Raw genomic sequence first — 27,422 nt, 5'->3', positions numbered from 1 at the left:
AAGTAATTAGATTGGCTTTCTCCACAGAATTTCACAAGATGCATTTCTAAAAAGTGCACTACAAATAAAATAACTTCTTTGTGCGTATTTTGTCAATGACATCACAAGGGCAACAAGAATAGAGTCGGTCATTTGGGATACTTGGCAAAAGTATGACAAGGGATGAGTGGGTTCTAAAATATTGAGATTTTGAAGCATAATTTCATTCAAGTCTGAGTCCTTCTTATAAACTACTCGTTTTAATTTCCATTCAAGTTAGAATTTGATAAAAAAATGTTTTTCTGAGTACATGTACTCAAAAGAATCCTAACCTGCTGCCTTAATCCTTAATAGATGTCACAAGAGAAGGCAGATTTTATCTTAACTAATTAAAGACAACAAAAAAATAGAAAACTGATCATACTTATGTTATAGTAGACATCTAAAGTGAGTTCTGACTTGTAGATTAAGGAGCACTCAACTAAAAGATAAAACCGATCTTACATATACTGCCACCTAGTGTCCGTTTAACGTGGTTGCATGACTGCGCCAAAAACGTGACGCTATTACTTCAGCCAATCAGCAGTCACTGACGGTCGCGATTTGAAATTGAAGCGGGCGAAGGCGGAAGCGAACATGAAAGTATAAATAAACAAAGTAGTTCTGTTTTTAGTGGGACCATTTACATCGGACGGGACTCGATCTACTTTTAAAAAGTAAATTACGATGTACTTCAAATAGTTTTAGTCTTTTGTAGATGCTGAGGAGCGTTAGGAAAGTGTACAGTTACCGTTACTTAGCTAATCCTGAGCGTTTTGAGGAACATCGCAATGTCTATATTTAGCGTACAGGCAAGGAAGCATACAACTTATTACGACCATCTAATGTCAGCATCAACGTCCAAGACACCCGGCGGCAGAAACCGACAGGGAGATGTAAAGGTACCAGACACATCTTTAGGAAAAAGTGGGATATCGGGTGCAGAATCGGGGGCTGAAGAGAGCAGGTTGTCAGATAAAAGCCGTCAAGTAAACAGAACCTATGTCGTCTCTGCGCTGTCAAAAAGCGGCAGCGGGCTGCAAACGCCTTACCGAAGCAGACTCACTCTACAAAGGAGGTCAAGGAGGAAGAGTGGTGCCGAGAAATCGTTGACCGAAAGCAGCCAGAACAGCACTCCTGCTCCAGAGAAGAGATTGACTCTACAGCGAAGGACCAGGACGCCCTCCATGCATAAAGCCGTGCGTGGGGTCAGCGTTACTGCTGACCCACAGCCAATTTCAAAAGTACTCAGTGAACCAAATGGCAGGGCGAGTTTATTTAGGTCGTCAAGTTTAAGAGAAACTGCATCCAAAATAAAGGGATCAGAAGCTGCAACTCCCGGGGCGCAAACCAAAACGCCATCATTTGCTTCACGGCATCTAGATGATTCGACTAAGACATTTAAAACTCCCACCAAGAGGACGCCGTTTGAGAAAATCGCCGCTAAAAGGGACGTTTTCGAGAGACTGGCTTGCAAAGAAGCACCGAAGCAGGTTGTAGGTAAATCTGCAAGTTTGGAAAGGCCCAAAGCTGAGCAAGCAGAAAACGCCAAACCAGTTACAACTCCAAGAGTTAGCAAGGCATCTTCAAGTGTGCATAAAAGCCGCGCTGCTGTGCCGGAGAGAAAGCCCACCACCGCAAATCAACAAGGGGACGCCATCTTTGCAAGGATGTCCACTCCAGCCCCTGGTGATCAAACCCTGAGCCAGGCTGCGGGGCATCAGGAGTCATTTAAGATGGAGAACAGCGCAGTGACTGTGGCTGTCCGGGTCCGACCCTTCAGTTCCAGGTTTGTGGGTCATTATTGTCTTCAGAACCTTGCAAAAAGTTTCAACTTTTTAACATTACAGCCACATGTTCTGTGATGTTCTGTATTTTGATTTTTACTTAATCCAACAAAACGTTGTTACTTGTGGAGTGATGGAAAAAAGGTTCTCATTTTTTTTATCAACAAAAACATAAAAAAATTTCTGCAAAAGTATACTTATTAATAATATCTAATCCTAAATGCCTTTGAAATGTTTGCATAGGTGTAATTTAATCTGAGAATATGTGCATCTGTTCTGTGAATGACTCAGTTTTGTTAGAGAACATTAGTGGGCAAAACATATTATGAAAACAAAGGGATACAGAAGAGAGACCAGTGTGGAGAAGTTTAAAACAGGTTATCAAGCAATATCCCAAGCTTTAATCATCTCACAGAACACTATTCAGTCTATAATCCTAAAAAAATGGAAATGGAACAGTTGTAACCCTAGCAAGGTATGGTACCTACTTCTTGGCTAGGCAAGGAAAACATCCAAAAAGCAGCCAAGAACACCATGGCAATTCTGGAGGACCTGCAGAATTGAACTCTACAGATCTGGCATTTCTAGAAGAGCCACAAGCAGAAAGCTGCAAGAATATGTCTTTGAAATTTGTCACAAGCCTTATAGGAAAGAAGGTGCTCTGGCTTGCATGCAAAATGCTATGTGTTTTGGAAAAATTAACACCTTAATCATCCTGACAACACCATTCCCACAGTGAAACGAGGTGGTGGCAGCATCATGTGTGGGGCTGCTTTTCTTTAACAGGGAGAGAAAAACTGTTCAGATCTGTTTGCAAGAAAGATGGAGCTAAATTCAGAGCAATCCTAGAAGTAAACTGGAAAAGACTGGATATAATACATTTTCACACCACATTTTTCAAAAATATTTTGGGGAAAAAAGATTGACATCCAACTATAATTTTCCTCCCACTTCACAGTTTTGTGATAGTTTGTTTTGGTCTATCATACAAATTTCAACAAAACACAAGTATCTGATCTTATGATGTGGAAAAATCTGAAAAAGTTAAAGACATATGGATAGTTTTGAAGGACACTATTTTCTACAATTAGGATTTCTGTTCTAATTAAAACCATCGATGCTTTTTAAAGTGCCCTGCAAACACGGCTGTTCTTTATTTAAACACTATCACACTGAAATGGAAATGAGGACAAAGTGCATTTTCCACATTGTGTACATATTCTACTGTGTTGTAGAGAGAAGGCTGAAAAGGCCGCACAGGTCATCTTTATGAACGGCCAGGAGACAAATGTCCAGCATCCAGAGTCCAGGCAAAGCTACTCCTTCACATATGACTTCTCTTTCTGCTCTGTGGATGGAGACGACCCCACCTTCGCCAGCCAAAAAACTGTGTATGAAACCCTGGCCAGGCCTTTGTTACAGAGAGCCTTCGAAGGATTTAACACCTGCTTGTTTGCCTACGGCCAGACGGGTTCTGGTAAATCATACACGTGAGTGTTTCTGTCAGTTCATCTGTTTGCCTTTATGAAATTTGTAAATCTTTCACTTTGCTTGGTTTGATTGTGTTTGGGTTTTTTCAGAATGATGGGTTTTGAGGAGGAGGCTGGGGTCATCCCACGTTTCTGCCAAGAGCTATTTATGAGATTGGCCTCAATGGAAGATGAAGAGGTAGATTCACACTGAAATGGATTGCTCATTGACCTGTTTTCTAGAGTGAATTTGCCATAAGAAATCTTATTTCTAAATTATTTTACCAGGAAAACACCACAGATATGGACGTTTTTCTTCCTGTTAGGTATCACAACATAAAATCTATTCTATGTGGCCTTTCAGGTGAAATGTCATGTGGAGATGAGCTACTTTGAGGTGTATAATGAAAAAATTCATGATCTGCTGGTTACCAGGGAGGAGCCAAACCAGAGGAAGATGCCGGTTAGTAGTTTGCAACAGCTGTAAATGTATTTTTCTATTAACATTTTAGAAATCCTGCTTTCCAATCTGACCCTTGACGTGTTTGCTTTCAGATTTTGCTAAAAGAAGAAATAAATGCCAAATCAAAATGCTACTAGGACATGTCTTTCTGTTATTGCGAGGTAATTGGTGAAAATGTAACGCACTTGCTTTTCAGCTGAGGGTGAGGGAGCATCCGGTCCATGGTCCTTATGTTGCCGAGCTCTCTGCGTAAGAGAACCGTTTCTCTTTTTATGTTCGTTTCATTCCAAAAAAAAATCAAAAATGATGCATATGAACTGCTTATCTTGTTTCTTTTTCAAGGAATGTGGTGAGCTCTTACAGTGACATTCAGGTAAGCTAGAACTACTATTGTAGAGTTTTTCTTCTCTTAGAGGTTGTTTTGAAGTGGGAAATAAAATGAAAGCTGGAGTTAATCTTGTGTTTGAAAAAGAATATAGCTTATTATTTGAAAAAAGTCTCCAAAGTTAATATTTAGGATGAATCTTTCATTATTCACTTTGCCTCTTTTTTTTTTTTTTTTTTAAGGGTTGGTTGGAGCTCGGTAACAAGCAGAGAGCCACAGCAGCCACAGGAATGAATGACAAAAGCTCCAGGTCTCACTCTGTCTTCACTCTGGTTATGACCCAGACTAAGGTACACAATTCTGTCGTCACTATGTGCTCACACTCTTTCTGATGTGTGCATTAATTTATCATTTGGTGACTCATTTATTTGTCCGTTCAGACTGAGTTTGTGGAGGGAGAGGAACATGACCACAGCATCAGCAGCAGGATCAACCTGGTCGACCTTGCGGGCAGCGAGCGCAGCCGCACAGCCCAAACATCTGGAGAGAGACTCAGGGTTGGTACAGACGTTGGGATGTTCCCTGTTTAGCACTGCTGTAATATTAGCTTCTGTGTCTTGCAGTGCTTCTACTCAGGCCGTCAGTCTGGGGACTTATCTTCATTGTCTTTTATTGCAGTTCAAAACTAATAAAACAGCACAATATTGGTCTAAATTAATCAAATAACAGCAACATATTTGCTGATGTCATATTACTGGATGCATGGTCATGTCCTTTCTTTTTCTCGATTACCTATCTTTAATGAGTAAAACAAGGTTAATTTAGATTTTAACTAATTTCTTAAATATCTGATGAGTTGGCCTCAGTTTTTTTCACATGACTATAATTCATTGATATTAAGAAGCTTCAGTAGGAGTGGCACTCAGTGAGATTTTTAGTGTAAAGAAAAAGTATGACACTGTTTTTTTTTTATTATCACCAAATGTTTGACTTGACTCAGCTTTTACTTCATTGATTATATATAATTTTTTTTAGAAATCTGTGTGCTCTGTATTAGCTACTAAAAGGTAAACATGATTTATTTTGTGACATTACAGGAGGGCGCTAGCATCAACAAGTCCCTGCTAACTCTCGGAAAGGTCATCTCTGCTCTGTCAGAACAGGTGCTCACCAGGAAGAAGGTTTTTATACCATACAGAGAGTCTGTTCTCACATGGTAAGGATGCAGAAAGCTTCATTAAACACAACATTGTTAGCTTCTTTCCACATAAGAATCTGGTGTCGAACTAGCAGCGCAGTTTTATACAATATTCAGCCATCCACGTTTGTTGGCACCCCTAATGTTTACAAAAGCTTTACAATAAATGGTTGCTGTTTACACTTTGTGATCCAAAGATGCCACACTATGCTGTAGCTGTAGTTGCCGCTTTAGAATTGTTTCCCCCTTGCCCCTCATTGTGCTTTTTTTTTTTCACAATAAACTTATCACAGTCATAACTGTTTTTAAAAAGATTGCTCACGATATAGCTATAGCTAAGTTCCAACCATTATGGATCCTTATGTGTCCTAGGAGGATCAGTAATTTTGAAGGGTGCTGGGAGACATACTCTGAAAACATGAAGTAGAAAGTGGAATCACTTTCAAATTCAAGCTTATCTGGAGCATTGTTTTTGTTTTGTAAAGTCGTTTTTTTCTTCTTTTTTTTTTTCTCGGCTTGCAGGCTGTTGAAGGAAAGCCTCGGAGGTAACTCCAAGACGGCGATGGTCGCCACCGTGAGCCCAGCTGGCACTAACGTGGAGGAGAGCCTGAGCACGCTGAGATATGCTCAGCAGGCCCGCACAATCATCAATGTGGCCAAAGTTAATGAAGACACCAGTGCCAAGCTGATCAGAGGTCAGACTTTCTGCACTTACAAAATCAAACGAGTTCATGTTATCTGATTAATCTACACAATCTGAGCAACTGTTTGTTCAGATTTTAGAGGTAGAAACAAAGTGTTTGTGTGGTTCTTATCTCTGGAAGCACATTTTATGCTATAAACTGGCACCATGCATATTCATTGTTTGATTCTACTAAAGACAAAGAAAAATATGTCTTTAGTAGCTGACAGACCTGAAAACATTGTATTGGTTGTTCTCGATTTTTCTTTTTTTTTTTTTTTCTTCAGTCTTGTGAACTTTTACTCCAGAAAGTTTGATCTTCATCTCCTACTCTCCTCCCCACATTATAACCTGCCCTCACATTTATCTCTCACCGCCTCTTTTGCTCTCCAGCTGAAATGAAAGCGTGGCCCTAACCTTGCTTCCTGCCCTTATTTATGCACTGTCAGTTGCACATGGCGGCTAACTGTCATGCAAGTATTATTTTTCATGAGACCATTGTGCTGCTGTTCAACGTTTTCAGCACTAAGGGGAGCTCTTGCTGCAGATGCAGCTCGTCTCACTGGTCAGTGTGAGACTTACTGTTCAGATTAGAACACCGGTATGCAGTAAATCAGTTGTCACTGACAAATTCTGAATACCTCTTAATGGAGAAAAAAGAAAAAGTAAACTCTTTCCAGTCTATTCATTTGCTTTTTTCTATTATGTTGTTGCTGATATTTGCTCAGTGCTAGTTAGGTTTTCATTTAATCAGTCTGGCCCAATCTGTGGTGCGTTTTTAGAGCTGAAGGCAGAGGTGGAGAAACTGCGTGCGGCCCAGATGAACTCCCAGGGCGCTGAGCCGGAGAGAGTCCGGATGTTCCAGCAGGAGATCAGCACCCTGAAGAGTAAACTTTGTCAACAAGAGAGAGAGATGCTTGAAGCCAACCGGTCAGAATCACTACACTCATTCTAACGTCATTTCTTAAACTTTGTTTGTTTCTCGTGTTTCTGAAGTATAATTTTAGATCTACTGTTGAAATGTTATTGTAAATTCCACTGTAACTTCCTACCAGCTGGATGTCGGCAGTCAATTGTGAGACACATTTACGGTACACTGACAGTGAAAATATTTAGAGTATTGGAGCTATACATTTCTTTACAGTTTTATTAGCATTGACTTACAATTTAAGATTATAATTTTTTTTAACTTTAGAGCAGTTTTACAATAATATATCTTCAGCTTTTTACAAAACTCGTACTTTCAAACCCTGCAGCTTTAATGTAATTACATCACATTTTTTGTGGTTTACCTTCATTATTTTTGAAAGTCAAGAGTAATATCAAAGTTTAGATATGAAAGGAATCAAGCAACAGTTTCATTAGAATTTCTGAAGTGATTTTATTTTATTTTTATGTCAGAGCATGGAGAGAGAAACTTGAGCAGGCAGAGATACGCAAACGTGAAGAGACCAAAGAGCTACAGGTGTGTTTTATTTTCTCCCAAGCCAAAACAAAAACGTAACACTTCTCTTTTAGCGAAGACAGAGCAAGAAAAATCTCAAGTATTTCTCACATCTCGTATAATCAGAAAGCAGGCGTGACCTTCAAAGTGGACAACCGTCTTCCGAACCTGGTGAATCTGAACGAGGACCCCCAGCTGTCAGAGATGCTTCTCTATATGATCAAAGAGGGCCGAACCACGGTGGGCAAACTCAAACCGGACTCCAGTCACGACATTCAGCTCACGGGAACTCTTATTGCTGATCGGCACTGGTGAGAGTCTTGGTAGTTTGGTAATACAGCGTACAGTTGAATAAACGTTAAACTATGCTCAGCAAAAATCTGTCAATATGTTTCATTACGATCAATATGTTGCATTTGAGTTTAAATTAGAGTTAAATAATTTTTCCTCCCCCACCAAAAGTGTCATAAGTAACATCCACAACATGGTCAGCATCATCCCTATGGATAACGCAAAGACCTTTGTCAATGGGAACCTCGTCTATGAATCCACTGTGCTACACCATGTAAGTACCAGAAAAGTATTTGTTGGCTTCCCTTATTGTAAAACTTGATCTGAAGGATTAATTAGTAAAACAAAGCCAACATCCTGATGACAACGAAATAATTTTATGCACAAGGTTCTGTGCTCATCTCATGTTTTATTTATTTATTTTAAAATCTGGTGTCCAGGGTGACAGAGTTATCCTCGGTGGGGACCACTACTTCCGCTTTAATCACCCAGCAGAGGTGCAGTCTGGAAAGCGGGTATCGTGCTGGACAGGAGCCGGGGATGGACAAAAAGACTTTGAATTTGCCAAGAATGAGCTTCTTGCAGCTCAGCGAGCAAAGTGAGTGTCAAGGAACTCTTTATTAATTTGGTAAACTAACAAGTAAAGCCAGAATTCCTTTAAATCACTCGCTTTTAACTCAGGCTGGAGGCAGAAATCGAAGAAGCTCATTTGAAGGCAAAACAAGAGATGATGCAGGGAATTCAGATGGCAAAAGAGGTGGCTCAAAAAGAGCTTTCTGACCAGAAGACCCTTTATGAAAATAGGATCCAAGCCTTGGAGAGAGAACTGGTATGTTTTATCCTTGAAATTCTCAGAAAGCCCTTGTATCGTCAGAAAATGGTACAGTTTAAGATGTGACGATTTATTAGATGCTTTTTGACAAATCTTAACAAAACGCCATTCTTCTATATGCAAACCTAATTAAAATCATAAATTAATTAGAATTTTCAAATTAATTAAAGTCCACATTAAATCAAGAAATCTACTAAATTCAACACACAGGTGTATCTGAAATATGCATAGTTTGTCAGATTAAGAGCACATTTTGAAAATGAAAACATTTAACCGGCATTAAACATGCTTTTCACTAAGCCCAAACATTAATTTTTTTTTTTTGGTCTGTTTATAAATGTTGTCCTTTCATTAGCTTTAAGTGGAAAATTGTCATAACACAGAAAAGGCTTGATAACATCATAAAGTGTGGAATTCATCTTTATAATATGTTTAATTTATTGAACTGAGCTACTGAAATAAATGAACTTTTCAGTCATATTCAAATGTATTCATTCAGATGCACCTCCAGGATACAGAAACAATACACTTTTTTATCACAGTTGAAAGGTTAATTAAAATAGTTTTTTTTTAACCTTCTGTAATCTTGAAAAAATATATTTTGTACCACATGTGAAAGCTCTGCTTCAGAAGGCAAGTGCGGCCATGATTAACTTCTAAAACTGGCGCTTAACTGTAGTACTTTGACTGTCCACCAGGGGGATGGGACGGGTAAAGAGTTTCATGAGTTACATTAATATACAAAAATTCTCAGAAATACATGAAATGATACTAAATGGCTAAACTACTTTTTTTTTTTATTACTAATCTCTTTGAAAATTTAATTTTACTCAAATTTAATTCCTAAAAATACTTTCAGCTTTTAGGGTGAAACATTTTTCAAGCAAATAAAAACTGAAAAAAAAATGTAGTAACTAAATAAAAACATGATGTACTAAACAGTGCTTTTAATTTGAACTGTGCCTACCATGCACCAGGCACGTTTAATAAATTTGTCATTTTGTTTCAGAATGAGGAAAATGAGCGAAAGCGTCAGCAAGACAGAGATCGGCAGAGGGTGGCTAGCCAGATGGCAGAGCTCAAGATGGCCAACCTGGAGCTGGAAAAGGAGGTGGACTCCCAGAAGAGACGCCTCCGACTCCACATGGAAGCTCAGGTCAGGAAAACAAAAAAAAGCTATTTGTTTTTATATGTAAAGACTTGATCATTTTGTCCCTGTGCACTCACCTGGCCTTTGGTTGAAATTTAAACGCATCTTCTTTCTTGGAGGCGGAGAGGAAATGAAGCGCTATATTGTTTTTACAAAATTATATTTTGGTTTGTGTATTATAATCTTAGAATAAGACATTGAAGAAATAGCCAAAAATCCAATATTTATAAACTTGCAAGTCGTAAATCTCAGTATGACTTTTGTTTGTGTATTTTACCTAAGATTTTTTACATGCTTTTGCTTTATCATAAGATAGCTCTGTACAGCAACTTTATTACTGTTATTAATCTCCCAGCCCCTTAATTTTTGACTATAGAAAACAAGCATAAGTTTAAATAAATATCCTTACTCTTAATCTTCTTAATGAATTGGCCATTTGGGGTTTGTTTTTGAGCTATGCGATAGCCTGGTTTAAGGCTAAATGTTATGGCCTGATGGGTGTAACATTGTTTACTTTGCTGTGACTCACTGCAGGCTATGGAAGAACGCAGAGTTTGCCAAGCAAAGATTGTAGATGCCCTGGAGGCAGAAAAGAGGAAGATCAGCAAGGAGCTGGAGGAGATGCAGAAGAAAATGGCTCTTAGGGAGAAGCAAACTACCAGGAATGGTGAGTTGGAACAGCTGCTACAATTATGTGTCTCAATAAGTTAGCAGGAAAACTTTTTAAGATTCTTATACTTAAAAACGTAATGCCCCCTTTTTTCATATTTTTGTCCCTTGGTTCAGGAGAAAGAAAGGGGTGTATTTCATCAAATTGATCATCCAAAGTCTGTCATGCAATATAGTGAATATATATTTTTTTTCTTTTTATTTCATTATCTAAACCGGAAGCATTGAGTTTTGCTGGCAGAGATCAGATCAAATCCACAGCGCAAGGTTATTTGGTGCATTCATGTTTTATAAACTTCTGTAATATAGCTGGCGTAATAAGAAGTGGAATTTTGGGCATCTAAACCTCACTGTGCTTTTTAAATGCTTTCAGAAGCCTACCGTCATGTCTTGGTGTTGTATCTCTGTGTTGCAGCTTCTCCACAGTGGGATGCCATGAAGCTGTCCTTGATGATTGAGGAGGCCAATAAAATCAGCGTTAAGCTGAAGAAACACACTCTCTTCAGCAGGTGGGAAAGACGCAGTCTGGAAAGTTTTACAGGGGGTTGCCGTCAAAATGTATTTAAACATTTTGTATAATATTTTGAATTGCAGCTTAAACCCTATGTAACTCTACATAGGGTTTTAAAACTGAAAGCTGCAATTCAAAATATTATACAAAATTTTTAAATTATACAAATATTATACAAAATGTGTAGATTAGCTATCATTGTTGTCATTTTTCTTCCGTTTTAGACATGAAAGCGCTGAGTCTGAGAACACCCAGCAAGGCGGGCTTCAGGTGCGCGTTCAAAACACAAAGCTGGGAATCTCCACTTTCTGGAGCTTAGAAAAATTCCAGAACAACATGGCTGTGATGAGAGAACTGGAGCAGGTTGGTCTTCATTGAAATAGATTTTTCTGATGTAATTTGAAGTCTTTTTTTTTGTGTGTGTGTTTGTTTTATCTGATTAGCTGACTGTCTGCATCAAAGTGTGTACTTGTTTTGTAATCTGTTTTCTTGACCGTCTCAAGTTGCCTCTGCTTTTTCAGGATTATTCAATTAGGGATTCTCCTTTGTTTGTCTCTGGTTTGAATTTATAGCTCTTCCTGTGTTCCATAATACGCTGCTAAGTTCACAGAAGATTTCCTACCTCCATTGAAAGGTGTTTTAATGAGACATCATATGCTGTGTATTGAGAAAAACATGTGCAGACTCCCAGCTTTCCCATTCCTCATTCTGCATAATCAGAGACTGACATCACCTCTCACTTAATTGCCTATTTCCCTCCCATTTGACCTTATTTACAGTCCAGATTGGCTTGTTTTATGTCTGATGGAGGGATGCAGCCTCACTTTGCCGTGCTTTTCTCATTAAGTTGAATAAGTGAGACCGGGCTTGTCAGCACTGCTTTACTCTCCGCAGGGGGATTCCACCTCTAAAGATGACGATGTGTTTTATGACCCTGATGATGAGTGGGAGCAAGATATATCAGCCTCCTCTGCTTCCACTTCCTCCTTTTCTCGCCGAAGGTAATTATCCATCTCCCCTTCTTATCCTGCAGACCCTCCGTTTGCATCTTGTCTTTGCAGTAAGTAGTTAGCTTTAGTTGTACGAATTATGTTAGCAGAAAAAATTTCCAAACTTCCCTCTGCATGTTTCCAACTCACGGTTTAATCTCGTCTGGGTTTTTGCTGGCCAATTAAGCTCTTATTTCAACATTGTTCAAAGCAAAAGAAATGTTCTTTGACAATCTAATTGTGTATACATGGAGGTAATGAAGTTTGTATACACATGTTTTACACAAGATCCTCTCATTCTTACACAGTGTAATCAGCAAACTGCTGGTCATTTTTTTTCCTTCCTGTTTTGGTTCATTTGGTTTTTATTTTATTCAGTCTCTTGTCTACCAGGTCAGAACAGGGTGTTTAAATTGAGGGGGATTGAAGTTTCCTTCTGTCAGACTTCACACCTTATAAACAAAACATGTAGATGGACGCACATGCGCACGCCCACGCGCGCACACACACACACACACACACACACACACACACACACACACACACACACACACACACAACACAGGGAAACTACAAACATCTAACATTTTCCTGTCACAGTGTTGTTTTTCATGGCAAGAAGTTCTGGTGGTGCCCTGCTCTCCACCAGATCCAGCCAAATGAAACAATTCACACACAGTTTGTGACTCCATCCTGCTTTTCGCTCTGACTTTAATGGACATATGTGTATGCAGCATAACTTTACTAAGATTCCTGCTCTCTCTTTTTTCCCTCTCTCTCTCTCTTTAACCGAAATCCTACATTTTGACTATCCTCATGATTGCAGTTCTCAGTTATATTATTCCCAAAATGTCTATAAAAAAAAAAAAAAAGATTAATTTGAAGTTGGCTGTGAACTTAAACGGCTTATATTTGGTTGGACTTCAGGAGCCGAAGCCTTCTGAAGACAAAGCGAATCTCTGGACGTTTGTATGAAATCCGAGTTCATCCCATTCAGAGCCTCACCAACTCCTCACAGTCTGCTGGTAAGATGCTTGATAACAAATCAGTTGTTTAAAAATTCCTTGAACTCTAGGAGCTGACTGGTACTTTAAGTACTTTAAACTTGATTTGTACCAATAAAATAAAAATTTAAGTCATCTTAAAAAAAAAAAGCATGATTTCTGCTAAAGATCTTAAACATTTTTCAAATGCATAAAATTTAAAATTTGTACATATATTAATTTAATTTTGAGCACAGCGTTGAAGAGCACTTCAACCCTTCTCTGCAAACTTCTATAAAACAATACTTGTTCCTTAAACAGTTTTTTTGTGGTTTAAGGGAACTGACACCAAGTCGTTCTTGTTAGCGTTTCCACTATCAGCTGTCATGAAAAGAAGGTATTTTGCTTGGGTTTGGCTTGAAAATCAGGAATTTCATTAGCTGGCTGAAACCTGTATTTACAACAGGCACTGTATTGCATAGTGAATTGTAGTTGAATTGAATATAAAAGCACATAGCTTATATGCTGGAGTTAAAAAAAAAACAATCGTAGATGAACAAAGTGTTATTTAACTGATAGAAGCTATTTTTCACAATTAATATAGGTCTTGCTGTTAAATCATGATCCTCAAAAGGTTTTATATTGTCTTAAAATAACTAAGAGAAACTTTCAGTGACCCTAGTTATTTTTGTCACTCCTCCTGTTTGCACTGCAGGGCTGATGTGTGGATCATTCAAACCTCCTTCCAACCAAACGAGCGCCACGGAACCCGCTGTTCCCAGCCTCTGCAAGGAGCTGATTGGCCTGTCCGTGGCTCGTCTGCGAAGCTATAGCGAGACAGAGGAGACCTTGGCAGACAGACTGATGTCTGATCTGAATCTGGTATACACGGCTGTCCAAACTATATCTGACTTGTATGAGGGTCTAGATGATGACAGCCAAGACAGTGGTGAGCGTCAACTGATTTTTTCCCCCCAAACAATCATTTATGGAATATTATGAAAGTCCTTTGTTCAACTGTTAAGTGTTGGGGTTTTATTTTACTCAAACTTTTCTGATTGCTCATCCATCTGCAGTGTTTGTGTGCAGCGTGGCAGCCCAGACTGAACTGATCAAGGCCACTACGGCGGTGGAGACCGCTGTGTTTGTTGCCATGCAGTGGCTGGCCACTGTTAAACGCTCCTCTGGCTTGCTGTACTCGACTGCCGAAGAACTTAAAAGCCAAGTCAAGAAAATGGGAGGATTCTTCCAAATGCTTATTCAGGTGAACCCACATAGTGACATAAAGCTGGGATGGAGGTTTCTGGGTATTTTCATTTCATATAAAAGGCAAAATTTAAGCCGACAAAATGGTCTTCAATTAGGCGTAGTTTGGATATGCGGCGGCTTATCAAAATGCCGATCTGACTGACAGGTCTTAGCTCTGAGCTGTTTGAGCTCTGTCTATGGAAATGGCAAAGCAGAGGGAATTCTCAGCCTTGAGCTCCACACAGGTCATGAATATATGGAAAGGAAATCTAAATTCCTGACAACTCTTGGCACCTAAACAGACAATTTTTACCCCTAAAACCTAATATGTTTTTTTTTTTTTTTTCCACCATTTTAATTTATTTACTGACCCTTCAGACTTCATCAACCGTTGTGTTGACTTTGATTGATTCGCTGGTAAATTAAATTTAATTCCATCTGTTTGTTTATGCTAGCCTGATGTTGGATGTAAAAAAATAAATAAATAACTGTTTTTCCCAATTCAGGGCTGTGAATCCGAGATCACATCGATGGTGAAGGAAGCAAGGAGGAAAAGCAGTCAGTGCTTGGATGCGGCGATGCTCGCGCTCGCCCAGCTGGCGGTGGTGACGGGCATGCCGCTCAGTGTTACGGCGCCTGGCAATCGGGCCACAGGCAAGGTAACTCTTGTAATACTCCATTGTCTTCTGATCCGCAGAAAATGAAAAGTAATAAAAGCTTTGTGGATAGCCAGAGCAGTTAAGACATTACAACCTAGTTGTTAAGGATCTGAATACTTATGTCTTTTTTTTTTTTTTTTTTTTTTTTTTTTTTTTAAATCTACAAAATGTTTCGATCTGCATGAAGAAATAATAAGAGGGGCATTGTTGTTGCTGCCTTGATGAAGCAGGAGAAAGCGGTGACCCACAAACCTACTTAGTTTCATTTTTCACTGCAGTTCAAACCAGATGTTTACTTCTGTATCTAGGAAGCCAGATGTTCTAAGTTCCCAAATGACAATAGAGAGAATGTTTTTAAACAAAGATTTTTTTTTCTTCTTACATTTCCCCAGTAGTTGGTAGAACAACATTTAGTCTGTATGACTTGTAGCAAATGTTTTAGGTCTTGCTTTGTAAGCTGCTCAGAGTAGTTTGCTGGCGTTTTGGACCATTCCTCCTGACAGAACAGGTGTAACTGCGCCAAATTTGAAGGAGTGTTTCTTGGACGTAAATCTTCTATGGGACTGAAATGAGAGCTTTGTGATTCCCTTTCCATAATGTTGACTCTGTTGTACTTAGCATCCTGTTGCTACCCAGAGGCTTCAATGGTGAGCGTGTTCTTGTGCTCGTAAACTGCCGCATTTTCCTGCCAGTGTTTTTACAGTCATTATGGCCAAATACTTCAATGTTAGTCATCAGACCACTTGTCTCCAAACGTTAAGGTCTCGGTGTTCATTCAGAAACTGTAATCAGGCTTTCAGCTCAACTACCTGTGCTGAATATCACCATGTTTTTTTTTTTTTTTTTTTTTTTTTAAGTTTGCATTTAAATGCTAAAATCTGCCATTAATGCAAATGTTTAAAAAAAAGGAAGCATTAATTTTCACCTTCAGCATCTTCACTTTTTAAGAGATTTTACCTGATAAAGTTAGGATATCTCACTTTATGTTCAGATATAAAAACAGTCACAGCTGACTATTCACTGATTTCAAGTTGGGATAGAGCAAACTCACTCTAGCAGCTGGTGCTGCAAATGTGTGTGGTTATTCTTTCTACAATATACATCCCCCAGGCTTTAAATGTATGGATTTTTGCTAACTTCTTCTGAGTTAAAACTGGTCTTAATTCTCTAAAACTATCATAAATAATACCTGTGATTGCTGACTGTAATCCTGATTGAAGGTCTACTTTTTCATCTTTCCTGCGTTTGGAAGTTGGGATGCTTACAGTTTATTTAAAATCAATTCTACCTAGAAATTCCCACATAATATGGATTTGCAGTATGTGGCTTTAATATAAGGACTGCTATGAAATTATGTATTTCATAGCAGTATTTGAGTATTTGTATTTGAAATTTCGCCATTTTCAGAAAAAAAATCATCTTCTGAACTCTGCAGTTGTGGTGAACAGAGATTTCAGATTTCATTGATATTCAGGACCTCCTTAATGTCAGGAAACCACCAATTTATTCAATCAATTTCTCCGCCTTTTTCGCCAGCCTCAATTATCTAATGATGATTTGATACCTATTAAATTACCTTCTGTAACTTCACATCTCATTGTGCTCTCTACCCTTAAGATTTTGTCAGTTTAGGTCCCATTTTGAATTTTGTCTCCCTCTAATTAAATGCCTTTAAGAAATCATCCACTTCCCCGCTGCTACTAAAGCCGCTTGGCACGATAGAGACCTTTAGAGACGTTTTTTTTTGTCTTTGTTTTTCAGAGTTGCCCTCAAAATTTACCCTGTCTCCTCATATTTGTTCCTCTGCTTCCAAATTAGATACTGTATCTCATCACTGTTTCCAACTTTCCTTGCTGAGCCTGATTTAGGCCTAATTAGAAATCAAACCTCTCTAACATTTGTATGGAAAACTTATGGCAATTGAGTCCCATTCGTCTGATTAAAATCAGAACTGCTTGGGAACGTGAATTGGGTGTAGAACTGTCTGAGTCATGGTGGGATAAGGTGATTCTCAGCATATTTCTAAGTACACCATGTGCTAGGTTTGTAAAGTTTAAAGCAATAAAAAAAGAGTTTTTTTTCTTCTTTTTTTAAAATCTCGTTTATCTAAACTCTTCCCTTCAATTTTAGACCAGTGTGACAGATGTCAGACCTCAGCCTGCAACTGAAGTAATATGTTTTTCTTCTTCCCAAGTTTGTACAAATTCTGGAGTAACTTCTTTTCTGCACTCTCAGGGGGATTTTTAGAACCCAGATCCAAAGTGATCCATTCATAGCTGTTTATGGAGTGCCGGTGATCACGTTGAACCATGAGATTTTGGCTTTCTGTTCTCTTCTCGCCTGACGCTGTATTTTACTCTTCTGAAAATCTCTACCTCCATCCACATTGTAGGAACATTTTGAAAACAGAAAAAACGTCAAACAGTCAAGGGTCAAGCAAAATTTACTTGCAAGTACAGCCCCTTTGTGGAGTACCTTCTCAATGTGTAGAAGAATGTAATTAACCCACCAGGTCACTAAGTTAAAAAGATAGATAGGACATCTTTTTTCTTGTTTCGCCCCCCCCAATTATTTCTTTCTGTTATGTTTGTATGGGGTTTTACATGTTTAAAGAATTTGGAGAAGGTATCCAAAATGCACATAATATAAACAAATTTATATAACCTCTTGATATACAAATAATAGTACTAAAAAAAAAATCCACAATCTCCATAATCAATGATGACGGAAGAGTGAATTTTTATTTTATTCTAAGCAGTATCACTTTGGGATTGAGGTCAAACTGAATAGTTTTGCAACACTTTTAATTCAGCCAGTCCAGCTCTTCAGGCTCTGCTCCAGACTATCAGGGATGTTTGCTGTACCCTTGTTTTCTCTGCCCTTTTGTTGGTTATGTCTTTATAGTTTTTGGAGCTCTCCACTGTCCATGCACATTACACATGTTCACTGCCTTTAATGCTCTATGCTTTCAGCAATCACTTTTGAGCTGTCTGCTGAGGGGAACCAGAAAGGGCGTGCGCTCTCTCCTGGAGGAAATCCTTGCCATCACCAGGGAAACGCTCAGAGATGCTCAGCTGGCCTATCCCAGAAACCCAGTAAGACATCAGACATTCATTTGTAGCGGGAAATTGTCTGATTGATGTTATGTAATTTGACATGACTGACCTGTAGACTGACCGAAGGAAATCTGAGTGAGTGAGTTTCTGCCTTTGATGCCTTTCATCTCTGCTTCCAGGTCTTACAGAGTCTAAAATCCAAAACTCTTGATATGTCTCGTGCCCTGCAGATCTACATTCAGTCTCATATTTCGGTGAGTTTCTGCAACACACGTATAGGTGTGTGTGCGTGTGTGTGTGTGCGTGCGTGTGTGTGTGTACTATCCCAAAAACCACTGGTGGCTGCTTTTGAAACCAGAATCAGATGGCGCTCTGCACAGTCAGCTGAAACAATTCCTCTGCCTTGACATGAGATTAAATGAAATAGATTAACACCCAGTCCCACAACAGCCCTGTTAAAGATGCCACTCCGCCTTTATTGCTACTGTAAAGCTCAATGCTCTCCAAGCTTATCTCTGCGCACTCACCCCTCGGCAGTAGTTAGCGTAATAAATATGGTGAATGAAGTGGCATAAGTCACAGCTAACAGGCTTATTTGAAGTTATCTTAGCCACACAAACTAGCCAGTGGTTTTGTTGAACCAGTAATGGACACTTGCAGGCCATTATTTAACCCCCCCACAGTTAAATAAAGCTGATTTATAACCTCTGTCATGGGATCTCGTGGACATGTATGCAGCACAGTGTTCTGCTTAGAGAGAGTGTGGATGGAGATCCCTCTTCTTGTATGAAGCGAGTCTTTTTCTTATTCTCTGACATTAATGTGTTTTTATAATGTTTGCAGGCATTTTCCTTTGCTGCCAGAACTTTAATTTTCTTAAAGCAACAAAGGTAGCATTGGCCCGTTTTTGGTAGAGTACATTTGCCCCAACACTGTAAGGTAACCAGACCCACCAAGCCGTTTGTATTAGTCGTCAAGATGGGACATGTTAAGGAAATTATGGAATCAGATTTGGTCTCACAAAATGTCACTTACAATTTTTGCTACGGCTGCAGTTCGAATTGAGACCATTCTGTTTACGATTGTTACGCAAAATGTTACTGTTGTGTTCACAAAGAGACATTTTGGCTTTTATTCATGTAAAAATTGAGTGGAAAATACAAATTTTGTGAATTGCTTAAGTTATTGAAGGTAATTATTTTTATATAAAGTGGTGAAAAGTAAACCCTGTTAAGGTCCAATTACAGCAGCATTTTTTTCTTCATGTTTAAAGAAGCGGTATTGAACTTAGTTGATGTCAAAGACTTTCATTCTAAAATCCGACTTTTTTGTTGTATCTTACTCATTATTTGCTGTTCTGGGTATATTTCTGTTTTCACACAGGAGCAAGAAAATGATGAAGAGGCGCATGAGGAGGAGGAAGATGCAGTCTTACTCGCTCATTTACAGAGACTGAGGACTACGTCGACCAAACTGTTCCAGCTAACCCAGGCCATCCAACAGATGCAGTCTTGTCTGTCTACTGCCCTGCGAGGTGACTCTTTGAAATTGCACATTTCTTAGGAATTTTTCTTTTTTAATCTTCGAACTGGTTGACTTACTCTTGTAAATAAAGCTCATCAGGTGCAAGCACAAACTACTGTCAAATTATAGAGGAAATCTGACAAACAGTATCTTAGTGAGATGTTAGGTCAACACATGTGGCTAGAACTGCATCCGTATGCCTTGGCATCGGTTCTTCATGCCTGGAAATGGAGGGATGGAGTACTGTTCGTCCAACAGTGGTGCACTATTTGCTTGAGATTTGGTGATTGCAGACGTTGTCAGAAATTATATTCATCATACCCTCTTTCAATTGATTAGTTTCTTTTGTCAAGTAGTTGAGCCTAATTTTGCAGTGCAGTTTTAGAATAGTCAAAAAATATTCTGAGTCCTGCCTGTAATTCTGAGTGGATCAATTAGTATAAATTTCCTTGACTTGCGATCGCCTCTCATTTCAACATAAAAGTTGATCCCATCCTGAACTAACATGACACTTCAGTTTATCCTAACAGGTTTCAGAAACTAAACGTATGTCAGTTCTGTCTATTTATGTATTTGTTTTTGCACTTTTAAATTATTTGTGGTATTTACATACATTTCAATTTTTTAAATTACCTGAAGCTCTACTCGTACCTTTTTTTTTTTTTTTTTACTTTTCTCCAGTAATTATTAGAAATTATTCAAATTGTCAATATTATTATTATTATTATTCTATGCCAACACTTTAAAAACAAATTTGGCAAAGTTAAAATTTGATTATCTTTCTTCCACTACAGAGATGTGATCATTGGATAAAAAAGTGCATGTTTGATTGGCTTCTGTTCTTCCAGGTATGGATAGAAATCCTGATCTCAGCAGCTGCAGAGAGCTGATCTCCTCCTCTACCAAGGCGGTGGATGAACTGGTCATTGGCCTGTCCAAGGAGGGAGTAGAGGCTAAGTCCTTGCAGCTTCCCTGTCTTCAGACAGTCATATCTGCACGAGATGATCTCCACTCCGCCCTGCAGTCCTTGTCGTTGTCTTTCTGGAGCCAGCAGGGGGTGAACGACAGCAGAAGTTCAGCCGGTTCGGACAACAGTTTAGAAAATGACTCCTCCATTAAAGACAGACCCACCACTCACAATGCAGTTAGAAATAAAGGTGTGTACAAAGTGGTGTACCCCTTTGCTTCAGGTGTGCCGCTCAGTGGCAGCCCTCACTGGGTGTAATATCTCTTCTTACCTTGAAGAAAAATAGAGAGGCAACCTGCTAGGATTCAAGTAACTGTAAAAGTACAGGAAACAATCTTTAAGCAAATAAATACTTGCCTGTGGCATTAACAAATTGCAGAAAATGGACACAATCTTTCTTTGAAACATTCAAAAGTAACAATTGTGTTGTTTTCAACATGGTGTAAAGGAAAATACTGTTGAAGTTTCTTTGATTTCTCTTGTTGGTATGGTAAAATCACGCCCTCCAGTTTGAATATATTTATGATGCGCCAAGTGAAGCTAGAACGTTACTCATGAGTGTAAATTGTACGTTAACTGATGTTGGGTCAATAGAAGCTCTAAAGAAAAGGGCAGTCTTTGCCAAACCATTATTTCAGGACTATATATTTTTGGGACATGTAAAGTCTCAATTATGGGCACTCCAGGTAGGCTAATTTGTAAGAATAAGAGGACCTGGTTTTTACACTATTCTGTACATCGTTTGCTCCTGTGTATTGTATTGCAGCATAACATATCACACTATTCGCACTCAGACAATTGTAAATTTTGGGTTCCATGCTAATATTTGTATCTAAACGAATGCTGTTGTAACCATTTTTTTATTGCTTTAAAAATAATCCAGCCACTTGCACAGCTGCTAAGAATCGCATGGCTTGATTTCACATGGATTCCTAGTTCTTTACCTTCAGCTCACAATACATTGCTGGTAGAGCGCACCCATTCAAAGACTTTTACTGTTAAGTAGCAATAAAATCATATTTTTTCTACATTCAACGTGTTTACATTTATGCTGGCTCTCATATGCATGGCTCTCAACTAAACTTTTCATTAACTGAAAAAGTATGGAAGCCCACATTTTATTTTAACCTTTGAAATTTGTGTGATATTTGTACTTTTTATTTAAAACAAAAACACATTAAACTAATGCTTCCCCACAAAAAAACTGACGATTGCATCATTTACAAGGGAAAAAGAAGCCCAAAGCATCCATTACTGTACTGACACAAAATATGTCACATCATCAACACAGGTGAATATGGATGAAATCACTTTGTTCATCTGGTTCTCAGTGACTAGTATGGAAGATGATGATATTTGAAACAAGTTGCTGTCTTTAAACTGTTGTCTTCTCAAATTGCACATTTTATTTTTATTTAGCTATTTGTGATGTGTCTTGTGCCATTTTTGCTGTGTAGAATTGACCACAAATTAAATCTGGGTTTTGCACTTATTTTATAAAATTGCAAATCCTGAAACTCAATATTTGGGAGAGAAAATTGAATTTCAGCTATGATGAACTCCAAAGAAAAATGTACAAACAACTTTACATTAAAAACTATCTCGTATGTAAGGCCAAGACTTTATTTTTAAAATGCAATCTGCACTTGGAAGTACAGTTTTCTTGGTCATTGGTACCTTCATGGTGAAAGGTTAAGGTCAAGCAGGGTCAGCTCTTTCTGTGGTTGGCACCAATGCAAAGCTCAATCAACACTGGCAGCAGGGAAGAGAGCGATAAGTTGTGGACCCACAAGCAGAGACTCTATGAAAAGAAACAAAAAGCAAGCCACTTTTGACCAAAAAAAAAAATCAAAGAAAAACTGAAACACTGTAGAAATCTTGAAAAGAAAAAAACATTCTTTCAATCTTCAAGGATCAAAAAGGAAAGATGTATAAATTTTCCAATATGAGCATGCAATGGTATTAACAATAGGGCTCAGAGATTGTAGCAGTAATTTGTGAAATTTGACCATACAGGAAACACCTCAACTCCATTGAGCTACGGTGTATCACTGTAAAATACGAGGTGGATTAACGGAACCGAACAAACTGCGATTAGTTTTAAGCACTTTTAAGAAAAACACTGTTTGTCAAGATTTGGTCCAGAAACTAATATTTAGCTTGCCACAATTATTTGCCAAAGGTTTGAAAACTAGTCAACACTTTACAATTTTATCCATTGTTTCTAAAATTACTGGACCCCAAAAAGTCCATCCTCGAGCCCCCAAATGTCCTTGAACCCTACTTTTACCACCCTCTGCTGCTGGCTCCAGGCTACACCCACTCATCGTCTGCGTAGCCTCATCTGCATCCTCCCTTCATGCTCCCTGGAGTCAGCAGCACTTCGGCTCTACTTTTGCATGGTTAAGTAGTAAACATACTTCAGAACGGATTGATGGTGCGTTCACAGACACAGCTCGACTTGAAATGAGAAGACGACCAAAAGAGACGAACAAATCAGGTAAAAACAACGCGTTGTGTTGTTTTTGGAAATCACTGTTGGATTTGTCGCTTTATTTCCAGCTAACAAAGTATTTGTTTCAGGATGCACTGGTTGTATTTCCCCATTTTATCTCTGCTTGTAAGTAGTCTTTATTTTTTTAACCAGTAGTATTTCTTTTAAAACTATTTGGAATGTGCGTTCCTGTTAGTTTGAAAACCACGTGTGCAATCTATTAATACCCGTCTTGTTAAATTGAACACTTTAAAAACAGACCTGGAATTGGAGAACGCAGTTTTTCATTGGGCCACTAATCCGTTTCCAAGTTTGAGCGCTTGCCTACTAATTTAACTTAAATTGTTTTCACAGCTGAACTAAACCTATATTTGTGTTACAGGTTTGCGTTCAAAGCTGGATATTAGGTAAGCTACTTTTCTCTTACAAAAAAAAAAAAAAAAAAAAAATAGCTGCAGTGATGTTCTTCACATTTGTCTAGTTACATTATGTATTTATTATCACTTTGTTAACACTGCATATTTCCTCTCTTTTCAGCTAAGCTTTTTTTATTGGTTTTATTTTCATTTCTTGTTGTTCTTATACTGAGTGCTTTTAGTTTTTTGAGTGATTTCATTTTGTGGGTGTGCTTCCTTGCTTTTTTTTTTGTTGCATCTATTTATTGGATATTTATTTATGTCACTTCCTGTTGAATATTTTATTGAGTATTCTTCAGTGTCGACCACATTTAGGAGTAGACATCAGTGAATCTCATCTGTTATTGCAGTAACATAATTTCACCCGGAATTTTTCAGAAAAATTCAGCCTTTAATTTTAGAGCTTTTATTCAGTGATGATAAACTCTCATGTTACAAAAAAGGAAAACAAAACTGGTAAGTCATCAGTGGCACATTTGTTGATCAATTTGGGGGTTGCTGTTCCAGGAGGGAAACCTTGGCATCCCATTCCCGCATAACAGGATGCCTGACATGGGAAACTCAAACTCTACATATCTAAACAAAGCTTATTTAAAGGCTAGTCAATATATTTTTTTCTGTTAATATGGCGCCTCTTGGTTCATACTGTATTTTTCATACTAAATTTAATGACAAATACAGCTCGGGAAAAAAATGAAGGGACTACTGCAAAATGATCAGCTCTTTGATTTTACTCTTTATAGGTTAATGTTTGAGTAAGATGAACATTGTTGTTTCATTCTATGAACTAGTGACAACATGTCTCCGAAATTCCAAACAAAAATTTAGCATTTATTTCCAGAAAATGACAAATGGTCAAATTCACAAAAAATATGCAGTGCTTTCAGACCTCAAATAGTGCAAAGAAAACAAGTTTATGTTCATTCATTTAGAAACAACAATACTAATGTTTTAATTCAGGAAGAGTTCAGAAATCAACATTTGGTGGAATAACTTTGAGGTTTTCAGTGGGGTTCAGTGCAGTGGTCTCTTAATTTTCCCCATAGCTGCATGTGGTAAAGAAACTTAAATCCATTTTTATGTACAATTTGTGATGCAGCTGCTCATCCAGAGGGAATCTTGTTAGATCCAGGAGATTTAAAATTTAGATCTGCTGAACTAATACAGATCTGGTGACCTAATTCACAGAAATTGTTCCTCAGATACAAAATCCAAATTCTTTCATGATCAACACTCTCCTAAATAAAAAAAAACCTTCAGGCAAATCTGCAGTGGGTAAAGCATTCGTTTCTGTGGATGATCTGGAGATCTTTCTATCAGCCTATCAGCTGATATGTAGAGAAAACGTGCAGCAGTCTAGCACGCACAGCAAGACTCATCAGGATATAACTGAACAGGAATTTAGTCCTACTTATTAATTGGAAACTCATGTTTGTGGAAACGTCCTCAAACAGGAAACTCAAGACTTTTGATGTAACAGGTCAGCTTGCGACTAAAAATCTTAAAAGATTAATCTAGCCCGAGAGCTACATGGAAAATGCATTACTTTGTGCTGGAGCAGTGAAGTCTCACATGCTTTAGGCAAGTCAGAGAGGTATTCCTCTCAGTGAGACACCCAGATGTTTTTCAGCACTTACATCATCACTTGGAGAGTGACTCACAGCGAGTGCAACTTATCCACCCTTGTAATGCATGTTTTAGATGTGCACATACAAAAAAATAATTAGCGGTCTGGCAGGGGCCGAAGAGTCCATTTACCGTAAAGACTTGGAAAACTCTCGTAAGGCTTTTGTAGATGGCTGAAATCCTGAAATGACATCAAATTGTTTAGATCGTCATCGCATCATTTACACAGTAATCTGGTTCATATGGAGAATAACTTTTATTTGCCAGTTCTCATCTGTCTTAATGCAGTGACACTCTTGAACTTTTGGAATGTCGCCTGTATATTGACTTCCACTTTGGTGGAAGCTTTTCTGTCAACTTGTTGTCTCTGCTTTTCAAATAGCATTAAGAGTGAAAAGGAGAGGCCAGCCATATGACAAGTTTTATTACAAGTATGTTCCCGATTCCATGCAATGGAAGGATGCAGAAGAACTATGCAAGCGGCTATCTGGGAACTTAGCTATTGTCTCCAACCCGGCAGACTACCAACAGCTAAACAGCTTCTTAAAAAACCAGAATATCTCTGATGGTGTGTGGATTGCCAGGAAAACCCTAACGCGTCAAAAACGTAGGTTTATTTTGCTTATTTTGTCAACAAATAAGATGCACAAATGTTCCACATTTTTAGGAGTAAAATGAATCCATCGTTGATTTTACGATTAACCTTATAACTACTTCCTTCTCTCTCTGTTTGGGATGAAATCAAAGATTCTTCCAAGACACTGATTCTGGATTTCTCCAGGCGTTCGGACCAGATGCATGCTCACCTTCTGCACAAGTTTCCCTCCATGAGCTCATTGACTGTTTGCACCCAACTACACTTCAGTGCAAACACCTTTGGAATTTCCACAGTCTTTTCTTATTCCATTAATGACTTCCAACTCCGAGCAAATCTGACCCAGGGAAACCCTGTGCAGTTGGCTCTACGGATCCACAGCAAACAAGGGCCTTACGCCAACGCTTTCGAACATGACGACTCCTGGCACTCTGTGTGTGTTTCTTGGAGCCAGGATGACGGAAGCTGGGCCCTGTACGCTCACGGTCACGTGGTTTCAAGGGGGAATGGCATGAATTGTAATAATGACAGCATTAGCCCAGATAGCTTCTTCATTATTGGTCAGGGCCAGAACGGGTCTTTTGAGTCAAATGATGCATTCTCAGGGAGAATTACCAATCTGCACATTTGGGATCGAGTTTTGAGCAGCTGTGAAATACTCACCATGGAAAATGATTGTTCAACCATCTCCTCTGGGCTGGTGTTTAAGTGGAGTGAGCCATTGCTGGAAATAGAGGACCAGATGTGGGGGGAAAGCCCGTGTCAAGGTACAGTTTAAATGACAAGAAGAAGAAGAAAAACGTTTTTGCAAAAATCTAATATCAAGGATTTAGTTTTTGATTAAATTAAAGGGAAAATAGTTTGTGTGTTTTAACCTAAAGGAAAACAAAATCATCCCTTAAAGTCCAGAGCTTCAGAAAACTATACAGCATTTTTTATTTTTTTTTTTATTTTTTTACTTCACATTAGTTGATTTCACAATTGGGTTGGGTGTGGTTGCTATGCAGACAAAAACAAAATCTAATGGACACCAGGCAAAAACAGCTTTTGTGCGCACACAAGATTCCAAGGTCTGAGCGAGGCTCATGTAGTAACCTCCTCCCATCTGGCACTTTCAAGTGGAAAGACTCGAAATTAGACGTTGACAGACACTTTTCAATCTAATCTAACTGAGATATAATTGTCAAATATGCCAGCTTCAAGATGTGAAAAGCTCCTGCAAACATTCTTCAATGGACTCACAGCTAACATTGGAGTAAAAGTTGAATACAAGTTCACACCACTCCTTGCAAATTAGTATTTAAAGGAAATTGTAGACCATAAAACTGTTTCCTTTCATTTAAAAATGATGTGCTACTTTGTCTTTTTACATCACATATAAAGTTTACATCACATATAAAGTTTAACGGCCATTGAAGTCTGTTCGTGTAGTGTCATGATATCTTAGAAATTGTCTTGGCATGGTTAATTCTCAGAGTATAAATACTTTTCCAAAGCTCTGTCTACAGTAGCTGTCAATACTGAGAAATATTTGTATTTATTTATTTATTTATTTATTTTAAACCACCCAACTGAGGACTAACGGATAAAAATGAGCAATGATGACTAAGTTGTAGCTGGCAAATTAACTCTAAATGGTTCTTGTAAATGTTTTTTAACTTAGATCATTCTGAGTCCCACCCTTGAAAACAGACTTCTCCCTCTCTGACATCATGGTCCCCAGTGAGCATTCAGTGTCCAAAAGCCTCACTCCCTCTCCTACAACTGAACTTGCAGATGTGATAGTATACTCACTTTCTTTCTGACTTACGTTCCATATTTGTTATTTCTGCTCAATATCTAAACCCTAAAATACTCATCAGCCAGGACCTCCTGCTCTCTAAAGCAGGTGGTCAAGCAAAATACAAAGTTATTTTACTTCTGAAAGTTATTTTACTTATTATTACTTCTAAAACACATTTTGTAACTTACTGGACTTTTTACACTTATTTATTTATTTATTTTTTATTTTATTTATCTATTTCTT

General features: G+C 38.4%; 2 protein-coding genes across 2 annotated transcripts in view; both read left to right on the top strand.

The window, feature by feature from the left end:
- Positions 1 to 587: 587 nt before the first annotated feature.
- kif14 (kinesin family member 14) lies at positions 588 to 21,469 on the top strand. The gene is made up of 29 exons (XM_014967375.2): positions 588 to 1,807; positions 3,041 to 3,295; positions 3,386 to 3,473; positions 3,639 to 3,737; positions 3,934 to 3,986; positions 4,080 to 4,110; positions 4,305 to 4,412; positions 4,503 to 4,619; positions 5,160 to 5,278; positions 5,783 to 5,955; positions 6,725 to 6,872; positions 7,344 to 7,407; positions 7,513 to 7,697; positions 7,849 to 7,951; positions 8,118 to 8,275; positions 8,359 to 8,506; positions 9,519 to 9,665; positions 10,194 to 10,326; positions 10,744 to 10,837; positions 11,064 to 11,202; positions 11,734 to 11,840; positions 12,756 to 12,853; positions 13,527 to 13,760; positions 13,888 to 14,075; positions 14,566 to 14,718; positions 17,691 to 17,813; positions 17,954 to 18,028; positions 19,158 to 19,308; positions 20,147 to 21,469. Exons 1-29 carry the CDS (start codon positions 810 to 812, stop codon positions 20,521 to 20,523), a joined length of 4,866 nt encoding a protein of 1,621 aa, XP_014822861.2. The 5' UTR covers positions 588 to 809; the 3' UTR covers positions 20,524 to 21,469.
- A 1,187-nt stretch (positions 21,470 to 22,656) lies between these two features.
- Positions 22,657 to 27,422, top strand: part of LOC106922345 (adhesion G protein-coupled receptor D2) — a 79,174-nt gene continuing 74,408 nt past the window's right edge. The window contains exons 1-5 of the mRNA XM_014994660.2: positions 22,657 to 22,765; positions 22,849 to 22,885; positions 23,142 to 23,166; positions 25,184 to 25,408; positions 25,549 to 26,163. Of these exons, the coding sequence (XP_014850146.2) occupies positions 22,850 to 22,885; positions 23,142 to 23,166; positions 25,184 to 25,408; positions 25,549 to 26,163 (901 nt within the window). The 5' untranslated portion in view covers positions 22,657 to 22,765; position 22,849. The remainder of the gene's footprint in view (positions 22,766 to 22,848; positions 22,886 to 23,141; positions 23,167 to 25,183; positions 25,409 to 25,548; positions 26,164 to 27,422) is intronic.

Source organism: Poecilia mexicana, unplaced genomic scaffold (genome assembly GCF_051168715.1).
Source record: "Poecilia mexicana isolate PSO_F unplaced genomic scaffold, ASM5116871v1 scaffold_4, whole genome shotgun sequence".
Taxonomy (NCBI): Eukaryota; Metazoa; Chordata; class Actinopteri; order Cyprinodontiformes; family Poeciliidae; genus Poecilia; species Poecilia mexicana.
The sequence above is the reverse complement of the archived record's forward strand: the minus strand, read 5'-3'. Positions and strand labels throughout refer to the sequence as shown.